Source organism: Anabrus simplex, chromosome 10 (assembly GCF_040414725.1).
Source record: "Anabrus simplex isolate iqAnaSimp1 chromosome 10, ASM4041472v1, whole genome shotgun sequence".
In the NCBI taxonomy this organism is placed as follows: Eukaryota; Metazoa; Arthropoda; class Insecta; order Orthoptera; family Tettigoniidae; genus Anabrus; species Anabrus simplex.
The window spans coordinates 24,360,155-24,373,594 of record NC_090274.1 but is presented as its reverse complement, the minus strand read 5'-3'; the positions used below and the strand labels follow the sequence as shown (position 1 = coordinate 24,373,594).

The window sequence follows — 13,440 nt, the reverse complement described above, 5'->3', positions numbered from 1 at the left end:
TTATTACTGAGGTAAGAACACATTAGAATAATAAAAAGATCGCTTACACACTTAAATTCTTTTTCAGACATGACCTGGCTGACCATAATGTTTGTGATGATAGGAAAAATGGCCATCACAGCTTCCTTCACCACCATCTACATGTTTTCAGCTGAGCTGTTTCCCACAGTGGTTCGTAATGTAGGAATAGGAGCCAGTGCCACGTGTGCTCGCATCGGAGGCATGATGGCACCCTACATCAATCTGCTGGTGAGTACCGTCTGTGCCGCGAAGATAATTGATAATAATACTGTATGGCTATTGCTGGTCTGGTGCAGCCCTCCGACGAAGGTGGGCGGTGGTGTATGGGAAAATGTGTGTTATTGTTGAGGGCAATAATGTTGTGTGTGCTCTGTGAGTTGCAGGGATTTTGGGACAGCACAAACACTCAGTTCCCAAGCTAAATAGATTAACAATTTAACATTACATTCTCCAACCCGGCTGGGATTTCATGCTTGGGGCCCTCTAAAGTGAAGGCCACTAAACTGACCATTCAACCAAGGAGTTGGAAGGAATTGTTGATTTCAGATCACGATTGATGACTATCAGTAGATTAAGAGAGTTTGAGGTGCATTTTCCTTTTCCCCTATATAAGAGAGGTTGTTATTTTGAGCTTAAACATAATGAAAGTCAGTGAAAACATTACAGATTTTGGATAGGCTGCCAAAACATGAACATCCATAAAAGTTTTGCCTCAAATCAGGGCCTTCTCAGTGAAAATATGATTTTGAACAAGTAAGTTTATATCTAAAAATAAATACAAATCGAAAGTGATGATGGGAAAATCATCAAACATTCCAAAACCAGAAAAACAACTTAAAAAAGAATATGAAAGATTTCCACACTATGCACAATATCTCCAATATACGTTATGTGGTCCGTGGTGCTATTCTTTTCAATATTCAGTATCTTATGCCAATTTTAAAACCATAAAAATCTCAAAAATGAAAAATCCGACTTTAGGTCCCTTATTATTTTATTTATTTTTACTTCCTACAATGATAGGCTGCCAAAATCTGACAAAGTATACCATAACACTTAAATATTGAATGTATGTTTAACCATGAAGAGTTTTTTGGAAAACCATCTTCAGGGCTGCCAACAGCGGGGTTCGAACCCAATATCTCCCAGATGCAAGCTTACAGCCGTGCGCCCCTAACCGCACGGCCAACTCGTCCGGTGCTGCATTTCTAGACCTTATTCTGTTGTGCCTAAAATTCCTAAGCAAGGCCTGCCATGGACATGAACCAAGAACACAAGCTAGAATTTCAGGCTCACTTTAGTGTCTGCAGTGGACTCCACTCCGGCTATATCCAGGGAGGGCCCTTACAGGAACCACTTTGTATATGAGCAATGTACAAAATTTTGTGTATTGAACAGGTAGATTACTTGCTCATATTTAGGTCCCTTTCCACACAATAGGTCACATATACAATTTTCAGAGATTGTTCCGCCAACACATGGTGTCCTGATTCAGATCACCTTTGTTATACTTTACCATTTTTAGCCCATAGAAGACAGACATTTCATAACAAATAACCAATAATAAGTAGATCCTGGACTGTGCCAAACCCAGTCTTATACAGACCTCCAGTCAATAGACTCACCTCCCCATGAACAGATGGCACATCAGAATTTCCCAGTGATGTAACTGACGATTCATTGTACATTCCAGGTTATAGTTAGACTTCATTTTTCCTACGTACTGTACAAATATATATAACCTACTATGGACAACTTTCCAGCTTCTACATTTAACACATGAACTGAATAATGTAATAAAGTGGTGGTGGTGGTGCTGGTGATGATTATTGTTTTAAGGGAAAGTACAACCCGGTAACCATCCTCTATATAACACTACTCAGGGAGAAATAAAAGGGAAGAGATCTGTCACTTTGAAAAATGCAGGTATCGGCCAAAGAAAGACAACAGCCACGAAGGGCATGAAAATGAAAGACTCCTTAGCCCTTGGCACCTAATAATCCCGAGATCGGAAAAGAACAAGGGTTGACCGACGGAGGATTGGATAGATAAAAGTGAGGAACCTGGCACAAGTGGAAGCAATGCCAGGACTCAGCTAAAGGGGCCCGTGGTCACCAACCCACACTCCCAAATTGAGAGCCCTTTTTAGTTGCCTCTTATGAGGCAGAGAATACTGTGGATGTATTCTGCTGCCTCCACCCACAGAGAGTTACTGTAATAAAGAATAGTTGTATATATATATATATATATATATATACAGAGAGAGAGAAGGAACATTTATTTACAAAATGATCTGTTAGATTTTCATCTAGCTGCCACAAGAGACAGAGCCCCTTGGGTGTAGGGGTAACATGCCTGCCTCTTATCTGATGATCCCGGGTTAGTTTCCCGGCCAGGTCAGGGATTTTTACCTGGATCTGAGGGCTGGTTTGAGGTCCACTCAGCCTACATGATTACAATTGTGGAACTATCTGACTATGAGATGACGACCAGAGTCTAGAAAGCCAAGAATAACGGCTGAGAGGATTTGTCTTGCTGACCACACAACACCTCTTAATCTGCAGACCTTTGGGCTGAGAAGCGGTCACTTGGTAGGCTATGGCCCTTCAGAGCTGTTGTGCCATGGGGTTTGATTTAGGTCTGCCACAAGAGGCACTAAAAATCAATCAACATTGACCATCTGTTGTGAATACATTTTAATTCATATTTGATAAAAGGTAAATTATTGTTCGATCAGCGCTGACAATAACTTAATAGGAACGGTTTTCCAAACGCCCTTGCATCGCTGATAATCATAATTATTTAATGCCAGGTTATTTTTACTTTAGTTTTTGAGGGTTACAATTAGTAGTAGTAGTAGTAGTAGTAGTAGTAGTAGTAGTAGTAGTAGTAGTAGTAGTAGTAGTATTTAACAGGGCCTATATTGTGCGTTTAATAATGGCGGTAATGAACGTGTGAAAGTACTGCTCTGGAAAATTGGGGATTTCTTCAGGTAAGGCCAGTGGATTGGACGTAGTTACAGATGTCAATGTGCCATGTGGTAAAAATCTGATGTACAATTGGTGGCGAGTGGAGAATGAAGTAAATAACTACCCAATCTATGCACAGTTATGCTGAGGTATGGTAGAATCCCATCAGTGAGGTTAGACAAAGCTTGCAGCTTATCGCATACTTTGACAGGGAACTGTACATCGTCAGCGTAAAAGAAAATTAAACGGCAGTCGTTAGGTATTGTGTGTAGGGACGTTCAGCTTTATTTACACGATATTTAACGTATATGAGCAACGACGCACAACGCGCTTAAAATCCAACTCCCTTAGAACTGAAATGGATTTAAATGGTGCTAAATGTACTGACATCCCCTGGTGTGAGATCAAGATAAACTGATTGCGATATCTAAATGCCAACATGCGCTACCCAGACTTCGACTCCAGGTAAAATTTACAGTGGTAATTATTGTTGAATATCCCGTAAGTGATACAAGTGATATAAGTATTAGTGGCTAGTCTGCGAATGTAGACTGTTGTTCGGCGCCGGCAGTTACGATACGGTTAGTACCTACAGGCATGGTGTCCGAGAAAAACTGCAAAGAAGTCAGATAATCCCAAAATAAACAAAAAGGACTTTCATAAGTCAGAGAAAACACGTTGCTGTGGTAGAGGTGAAGTCAAGTCAAAAGTAAGACAGCAAAGGGAGACCAATTGCAGACCACACACTTAGACTAGAACATCACATCCGTGAAAACTTGTTACCAACAAGAACTGAGGATGTCGCCAAGGAATAGGAAAGCTATCACGCCTAAAGGATAACTTTAAACATACACCAAAGCCTCACGAGAAGACAAAAGGATAACAAGATCATCTCACAAAATACCTAAAACACAAACAAGACAACATGCCGCCCAAAACACAACCTGCAACTAAAAACACAAAACACAAAGGAAGTATCAATAAAATACCACTCTCGGAAAGCTCTGGAGAAGAGGATTCCGCAGTCAACATACAAGATCAAGGAAATGATATTAAGGGTATGTTTGCTGAAATATTATTAGAATTAAGAAATCTGAGAAAACAAAGTGAAGACTTCCAACAAGAAACAAGAGAAGAAATTTTACGCATAAAGAACGAAATCGGAAAAAGGGATGAATACTATGAAAAAGTAAACGATGCCTTAGAACAGAAAATCACCCATGCAAACAACAAAACACAAGAAAAGATAAACGCACTAACAGAAAGAATAAATATTCTAGAAGAACGAGAAGAACAGAGGGCAAAAAGAGAAAAGAGAAACAACATAGTGATCAAGAGCAAAGAACTATCTTGTGAAGAAGGCAGAAAAGACGAACTGAAGGACAAAATCAATAAAATAATAGACAGAGTAGAAGCAGGAGTGACAGCAAGTAATACAACCTACGTGGGCAAGGACAAAAATAATAGAGGGATAGTGAAGGTCAGTTTTGAACACTTTTCTGACAAATTAAAAATTGTCAAAAACAAACACAGACTAAGGGGACAAGATATCTACATAGATGATGACCTCACCAGAAATGAGAGAGCAATCCAGGCATCACTCAGACAGAAAGCTAAGGAAGAAAGGGACAAGGGTAACAGTGATGTGAGGGTGGGTTACCAGAAAATAATGCTGAACAGCCAGTGGATACACTGGAATGATATGAATTTAAAAAAAAAACGGGGGAAAGTAAAATTGCAAACCTTAGAGCACAAACAGTCAACACGCAACCAGGACGAATTAATACTAGCTACGTTGAACATTAGAACCCTAAGAACTGAAGACAAGGAACTGGAACTCCAAAATGCACTCAAGAACATAAAAATTCGATATTCTGGGCCTCAGCGAAGTCAGACAATACGGCGAAGATATAATAGAAAAAGAAAATGGCAACATTTTTAGCTACATAGGAGAAACAAGATGACAAAAAGGCGTAGGTTTCATAATTAAAAGCCATTTGAAACAGAATATACAGGAAATAAGAGGAATCTCAGAGAGGATCATGGTATTATCCCTAAAAATAACAAACATCAAAATCACAATAATCCAGGTATACGCACCCACAGAGGCAAGCACAGAAGAAGAGATCGAAGAATTCTACACGCTTCTAGAAGACACTCTAACAGACTACAAAGCACACCGAACATTCGTAATTGGTGACTTCAACAGCAAAGTAGGGAAAAAGGAATACGAAGACGAAGAACCCATGGGACTTTATGGATATGAAACAAGAAATGAAAGGGGAGACAGACTCATACAGTTTGCACTAGGACAAAGATTAAAAATTGTAAACACCTTCTACAAGAAACACCCGGAAAGTAAATGGACGTGGATCGCTCCGAATGTAAAAACCAAAAATGAAGTAGACTACATCCTAGCTAATAGCCTAGAAGTTGTAAAAGACATCCAAGTAATCAATGGTCTAAAATTCGATACAGACCACAGAATGGTCTGACTTAAAATGAGAATAAAGAAGGAAAAGAGACGCTACTTCAACAAGACGACCCCAAACCCCGAAAGTACAGATCGAACAGAATACACAAAAGCACTACAACACAACCTCCAAAAGCTTAGTCAACAAACAGACCAGAAGGCACAACAATATTATACAGAGCTCGTAAACTGCATATCCCTCTCAGTCAAGCAATCTTCAACACCGGGAAACAGAAGAAGAAATAGAATAAAATTAAAGGATAGTACTAAAAGACTGATCGAAGAAAGAGAACGTCTGAAACCACAAGCCAAAGAAAATGAGCGCACAAAGCTGGAATATACAAAAATCAATAAACAAACAAAAAGGGAAATCCGAAAAGACATCAGAGACCACAACACGGAAGTAGTCAAAGAAATCATGGAAAATACAAAATCAATGAAGAAGATTCGAAAGGAATTAACTCCGGACAAACATTGGATACTGGGAGTGAAAGACAGTAATGGTAAAAGACAAGCCAAGAGAGAACAGATAGTGACACAAGCGACAGAATTCTACAGGAAATTATATACAAGTAATTCCCAAAATGGCACACAGTGTCATAAGACGCCAAAAGAGGACATTGAGGAAGGAATACCACCCATTCTTCCCAGTGAAGTAAGAGCAGCCATAAGGGAAGCAAAGAATGCAAAATCCCCAGGGGAAGATGGAATCTACAATGAATTCCTGAAATGGGGTGAAGAAGACATAACCCCATTCATCACTACGCTATTTAACATGATACTCAAATCAGAAGACATACCAAGGGAGTGGAAACAAAGCACCATCATACTTCTGCACAAAAAAGGAGCCAAAGACGATATCAATAACTACAGACCTATCAACCTAATTCTAAATCTTTACAAACTCTTCATGAAGATCCTAACTAAGAGAATGGCGAAGACACTAGATGAACAACAACCAGTGACACAAGCAGGATTTAGAACAAATTACAGTACATCAGACCACCTACAAGCAGTGAATCAACTGATCGAGAAAACACAAGAATTCAATCTGCATGTATATATAGCATTTGTGGACTACAGTAAAGCATTCGACTCCGTGGAACGGGAATACGTTTTAGAAGCACTGAGCAAACAAGGGATCCAGAACAAATACATCAGACTCCTGGATAAACTCTACGAAGGCAGCGAGGCCAGAATAAAAACAGAAAGAGAAGGAAAGAACATCAAGATAGAAAGAGGAGTTAAGCAAGGGGACCCTCTCTCACCAAAATTATTCACGTGCTTACTGGAGAATCAGTTCAGAAAACTAGATTGGGAAAACAAATACGGCATCAAAATAGATAGAGCAAGACTAACGCACTTACGATTTGCAGACGACATCGTATTGGTGGCAGAGTCGGCAACGGAGCTAGAACAAATGATAATAGAATTAGACAACATCAGCAAAGAAGCAGGCCTGACAATGAATCCAAGAAAAATAAAATTGATGACTAATGCACTGGAAACTCCAGTTAGCGTAAACGGAGAAATACTGGAAGACGTAAAGGAATGTGTATACCTTGGCCAGAACATATCATTCTCAAACTGTTCAGAAAAAGAGGTCAAACGGCGAATAGGACAAGCATGGAAGAGGTTCTGGTCTCTAAAGTTCATACTGACAGACAAGACTCAGAAACTCACCCTTAAAGCTGAAGTCCTAGAAAAATGTGTGATACCAGTCCTACTATATGGATGCCAAACCTGGGCGCTAACACTAAAACAAAGGAAAATGATCCAGATATGCCAGCGCAAAATGGAAAGAAAAATACTCCAGGTCTCATTGAGAGACAGAATACGGAACAAAGATATACGAAGGAGAACCGGCATGAAAGACGCTCTGACGACAGCCGATCAGCTAAAGTGGAAATGGGGAGGACATGTAGCGAGACTGGAGCAAAATCGATGGACCTACAAAATGACAATGTGGGATCCCAGACAAGGAAGATGGAACGTGGGAAGGCAAAGAACTAGATGGGCAGACTGGTTTGCGAGATGGGGAGGAAAACAATAGACAAGAACAGCAAAGATAAGGCAAGAGTGGAAAGAGCTGGGAAAAATTGTGTGCAGAGATCACTGACCTTACGGGATACACCTTTGCTCAAGCCCTGTGATAACATAGGTCGATCAAGACACATATTATAGATATTGTGCAGCAGTGAAATATGCAACAGTGCGCTTCCGCAAAGAGACCTGGAGATCACCTCTCTGATCACTACGGCATAATACAGTAAAATTGATAAAAAGAGGTTTTTATGAAGTGGTGAATATAAAATTATCATCCTCACGTACACTGCGGAAAGAAGCCGAGCAAGTGTAAAATATGTTGAAGTACGCTCTCAGGACAGAGGTGAAGAATACAACATACAACTGTACGCTTCGACGAAGAGGATACCGTGATGGTCATCTTCTGTGCACTCGGGAGAATAGCAAGACGAATGTCAAACAGACAGACGTTTGCATGCAGTAGTGATTTGATAACTCATCACGTAACACATAGTGGAAGGAGGATATGCACTTGCAATGTATGTCAGGAGAATTTCAACGGAGGATAAGGTCAAGAAATTACAAGAAACGTCTACAACATTCGGAGAAGAAGCTATCCAAGAACGAAGAGTGCAAGTTAACGCTTTTACCTAGAAACAACCTGAACCCTCCCTGGGATAAAAGTGTACACGTGTCATTAATGCAACAGTGCGTTCTCGCGAATTGTTGTTCCAGAAAAACACAATTGCATTCACTCGGGGGTGAGACTACACAAGTGTACAATATGCGGTAATACGTTATCATGAAAAACTACAGATTAACCAATATAATAATGCTCTTCAGGACCTGCTCACCTGATGAGCTAAACTGAGCACTGTCCCTGCATTGCAGGAGGCCATAGCCCTTAGGGGATTCATATGGCTAATTTATTTATTTTAAATTATTTCCTCTACTTATTTCTTCACATAAATATGATGGTGGATGATGGCTACGGAGTCTACAATGATGCTCTCTTAATTTGAGATCTTGACGTGAAATATCTAGTATTGCAAGAACTTAGTCCACGGATTGATATACAGTTTCTCGCATGCTGAAGAGAAGACCATTAACACCAAACTGACGACTCCTCTGGCGTGCACGATATTTCTCTCAGGAAATCACTCCCCCTTCATATTTTCGCTTCTTCTACACAGGAAGAATATTAAAACAAATTACAATATATACCGGTATATACACTGACTGACAGAGCAAATGCAACACCAAGAAGGAGTGGTTCGAAAGGGATGAAAGTTGGGGAAAAAACAGAGACGGCACGGACGAATAATTGATGTTTATTTCAAACCGATATGCAGGTTACACAATGCGCACGGCATCGACTCAGTAGGATGTAGGACCACCGCGAGCGGCGATGCACGCAGAAACACGTCGAGGTACAGAGTCAATAAGAGTGCGGATGGTGTCCTGAGGGATGGTTCTCCATTCTCTGTCAACCATTTGCCACAGTTGGTCGTCCGTACGAGGCTGGGGCAGAGTTTGCAAACGGCGTCCAATGAGATCCCACACGTGTTCAATTGGTGAGAGATCCGGAGAGTACGCTGGCCACGGAAGCATCTGTACACCTCGTAGAGCCTGTTGGGAGATGCGAGCAGTGTGTGGGCGGGCATTATCCTGCTGAAACAGAGCATTGGGCAGCCCCTGAAGGTACGGGAGTGCCACCGGCCGTAGCACATGCTGCACGTAGCGGTGGGCATTTAACATGCCTTGAATACGCACTAGAGGTGACGTGGAATCATACGCAATAGCGCCCCAAACCATGATGCCGCGTTGTCTAGCGGTAGGGCGCTCCACAGTTACTGCCAGATTTGACCTTTCTCCACGCCGACGCCACACTCGTCTGCGGTGACTATCACTGACAGAACAGAAGCGTGACTCATCGGAGAACACGACGTTCCGCCATTCCCTCATCCAAGTCGCTCTAGCCCGGCACCATGCCAGGCTTGCACGTCTATGCTGTGGAGTCAATGGTAGTCTTCTGAGCGGACGCCGGGAGTGCAGGCCTCCTTCAACCGATCGACGGGAAATTGTTCTGGTCGATATTGGAACAGCCAGGGTGTCTTGCACATGCTGAAGAATGGCGGTTGACGTGGCGTGCGGGGCTGCCACCGCTTGGCGGCGGATGCGGCGATCCTCGCGTGCTGACGTCACTCGGGCTGCGCCTGGACCCCTCGCACGTGCCACATGTCCCTGCGTCAACCATCTTCGCCACAGGCGCTGCACCGTGGACACATTCCTATGGGTATCGGCTGCGATTTGACGAAGCGACCAACCTGCCCTTCTCAGCCCGATCACCATACCCCTCGTAAAGTCGTCTGTCTGCTGGAAATGCCTCCGTTGACGGCGGCCTGGTATTCTTAGCTATACACGTGTCCTGTGGCACACGACAACACGTTCTACAATGACTGTCGGCTGAGAAATCACGGTACGAAGTGGGCCATTCGCCAACGCCGTGTCCCATTTATCGTTCGCTACGTGCGCAGCACAGCGGCGCATTTCACATCATGAGCATACCTCAGTGACGTCAGTCTACCCTGCAATTGGCATAAAGTTCTGACCACTCCTTCTTGGTGTTGCATTTGCTCTGTCAGTCAGTGTATTTTAATGGGATGTTAAAACGTTTAACATGATACCCTTACATTTTCCTTTCATAGAATAAGAAGGTGAACTGACTTCAACACTGTTACAGTGTCATTCTCACTTTCTCCTGGAGACACTTGCATTTGGACATGGAATACAGCCAGTCATTATTAATTTCTTGATATTACCCTTTTTATGAATCAACAGAATGTTACTCTTTTCTTCATGGCAGTTACTCAACTGCTAAAGATATAAAACAAAACAATATGAAGCACATAATTCTCAACTTTACGGAACACTAAACTCACAAAAGGTATCAGTAACTAATGATTAAAGCATTTTTAAATACCAAAAATGGAAACAAAGATTTTGTTTTTATAATTTGCTTTAAGTCGCACCAACACACACAGGTCTTATGGTGACGATGGGGCAGGAAAGAGCTAGGAGTGGGAAGGAAGTGGCCATGGCCTTAATTACAGTACAGCCCCCCAGCATATGCCTGGTGTGAAAATGGGGAAACCACGGAAAACCATCTTCTGGCCTGCCCGCTATCTTCCTGATGACAGCTCACAGCTGCGAGAACCTAACCACATAGCCAACTCACCCGGTACAAAGATTTCTAATAGCAAAACAGTGTATATGAAATGTCATCGCCCGATACTCCTATGCGCCCATTCCTTATATTCATCTACTATTTATTTATTTATTTATTTAGCGTATGACCCATACAATCAAGTTGAGTTCAGATATAAATTATATACATATTTACATAACAAGAAAACAGTGAACAAGAAAAGTCTCCCTACAACTGAATGTCAAGATCACTGATCCACTGTACTGCTTCTGGAGTTGCCATCAGGAAATCCACTTCGCTGCCTGTGTATGCCCGCGTTTCACACTCTCTGACAATATGATGTATGATTTGTCGTGCAGCTCCACAGTCACACGCGGGTGTCGGCAACTTGTTTCATTTAAACAGCATGTCTCTGCATCTGCCATGGCCTGTTCTTATTCTGTTCAAAGCAGACCATATTTTACGTGGTAGTTGGAATCCACTTGGAAGTTTGGCATTCGAGAACATACTGTGCAGGTGCGTCTCCGTTGCTGCTTCCCACCGTCTTTTCCACTCTGTAGTTGGGTTGTAGCTTCTAGCAACCATGTCTAAGGCATTACGTAAAGTTGGATGGCGTGAACATAATCTGTTTTGGTTGATAGTTCGTAGATCTTCATGTACAAGTAGATCGGGGTTCCTTAAAATTTTATTGAATACTAAATTGAATGTAAGTTTCTGTAGCAGGATACTTCACCACAACTGGAACCCAAAATATCTTGGAGTAATCTTGGATCGAACACTATCCTACAAGCAACATCTGCTGGGCTCTGCACAGAAACTGAAAACACGTAACAACATCATTCATAAGCTTTGTGGAACTACCTGGGGTTCTTCGGCAAACGTTTTACAGTCTTCAGCTTTAGGCTTGGTATATTCAAGTGCTGAGAACTGTGCTTCAGTATGGATGAACAGTCATTGATACTGAATTGAATTCCACTACGCGCATAATAACTGGCACAATTCGATCTACACCAACTCATTGGCTCCCGCTTCTATCTGGAATAATGCCATCTGATTTACGCAGATCCACCGCTCTTATCAAGGAATTCATCTACTATGACAGTGCCGTTGATGACTGAGAAGGCCAGAGAAAGTTCTCTGCAAAACGTGAAGAATTTCACCTTATTTTCTTGACACAGCATAAGCCCAAAAGCCTATAATAAAACTTGCAATTCCAATATAATTAGTCAATTATTAGAAATTATACATTTTGCAGCTAACTCATTCTTGGTTGCCAGCGTTTGACCCCAGTGTGCCAATTTGGGTTCATCTGTTGGTAACTGGCATACCTACCATGACACATGGCTAGTGCATGTAGTGGACACTACACAGGCTACTTGTAGCCGCAGGCAGTGACAATGCACTATGAGAGACTTCAGCTCCTTTACAAAAATCAATGCCTGCTAGACCATTCTATGATATAGATTTTGATTCCCATAGGGAACTTTAAAATATATATTAAAACTTTGTCGCCTGTGTTGACCAGGTAACAGGAAATTTTGTGCCCTGCTCTAATGCACTTTTAAAGTCTGCAACAAAAATTATTCTGTTACAGGGGAACTCTGCACCTCCAGTTACATTTGGTGCTCTCACATTCACAGCTGGTCTACTTGCACTGATCCTGCCAGAGACACTGGGCAAGACGCTGCCAGACACAATAGAGGAGGGAGAACAGTTTGGCAAGAAAACCTCTGCTCCTGACACAACTTATTATGACAACAAGGCTTTTAGTCCACCATGATGAGTTGTGTGACTAGATGACACTGAGCATACAAATAATTTCAAGACTCATTTTTTGTATGACCAAAGGAATTATCTTTTCTAGTTTCTAAATAAACATAATATGTAAAATAAAATTAACTTAACTTCATAATGAAGTATGATATCTTTTGGTGACCATATTCTTCACAGCAATCTAAGGATATTGTTTGGCTTCTGTCATAAACGAGAACTCCTTCAAAACCTAGACCATAATAATATCTGAACAACATGACAAAGAACACTGTAGCATTATGGTGCCTATTTTCAAGTACAAATCACTTTCACAATACACTTGCTGTTATTCTTTTGAGAATAACATTATTTTAATAAAATGGAACATGTTTCATCCCAATGGGACAAGGGATAGTTCTTGATATGTTCTATACAGAAAGATTAGGCTGAATATGTCCGAATACGATGAAATATGTTCCATTTTACTAAAATAATGTTATTCTGAAGAGAATAAAAACAAGTGTATTGTACAGGTGGAATTTCTGCCTGAAAATACCATAATGCTGTTAAGGTGACAATACAAGCTTAAATATGAAATTTATCTCTTGTAAAGATTACTGTATTTCTACCAATAGATCTATCAGAGGAGCAGACACTGTTGCTCTGCCATCCATTAACAAGCACGAACAGCAGTGATACTTAGTCAAATGATCCACTCTGGAAGTCCCAGAACCCAGGTCATGGAAACTGACAAGAAGAATATATGTGAGCTTTGAATCTCATATTTAATAGAAAAATACAATATCTGTCCTGAGAAGGGCTTGCTATTTGGAAACAGGGGTAGTGTGATTAAATATACATGGATGTCCTCAAAATCTTCAGGATCCATCATGATATGCCGGAGAAAATTATAACAGGCATAATCAAGGACTCTGCCAGCATCCTTTGTCGTGACTTCTACTACTAGAGACCCTCCTCGTCTCTGAAGATGA

At 41.3% G+C, this 13,440-nt stretch overlaps 1 protein-coding gene and 1 long non-coding RNA gene across 2 annotated transcripts in view; one reads left to right on the top strand and one right to left on the bottom strand.

Annotated features, from left to right (window-relative positions):
* LOC136882216 (organic cation transporter protein) overlaps nt 1–12,527 on the top strand; it is a 40,967-nt gene extending 28,440 nt beyond the window's left edge. Inside the window, exons 8-9 of the mRNA XM_067154778.2 lie at nt 68–249; nt 12,291–12,527. Coding sequence (XP_067010879.2) covers nt 68–249; nt 12,291–12,476 — 368 coding nt within the window. The 3' untranslated portion in view covers nt 12,477–12,527. The remainder of the gene's footprint in view (nt 1–67; nt 250–12,290) is intronic.
* LOC136882094 (uncharacterized) overlaps nt 1–13,440 on the bottom strand; it is a 278,314-nt gene that overhangs the window by 240,741 nt on the left and 24,133 nt on the right. The gene's annotated exons all lie outside the window — the stretch shown is intronic.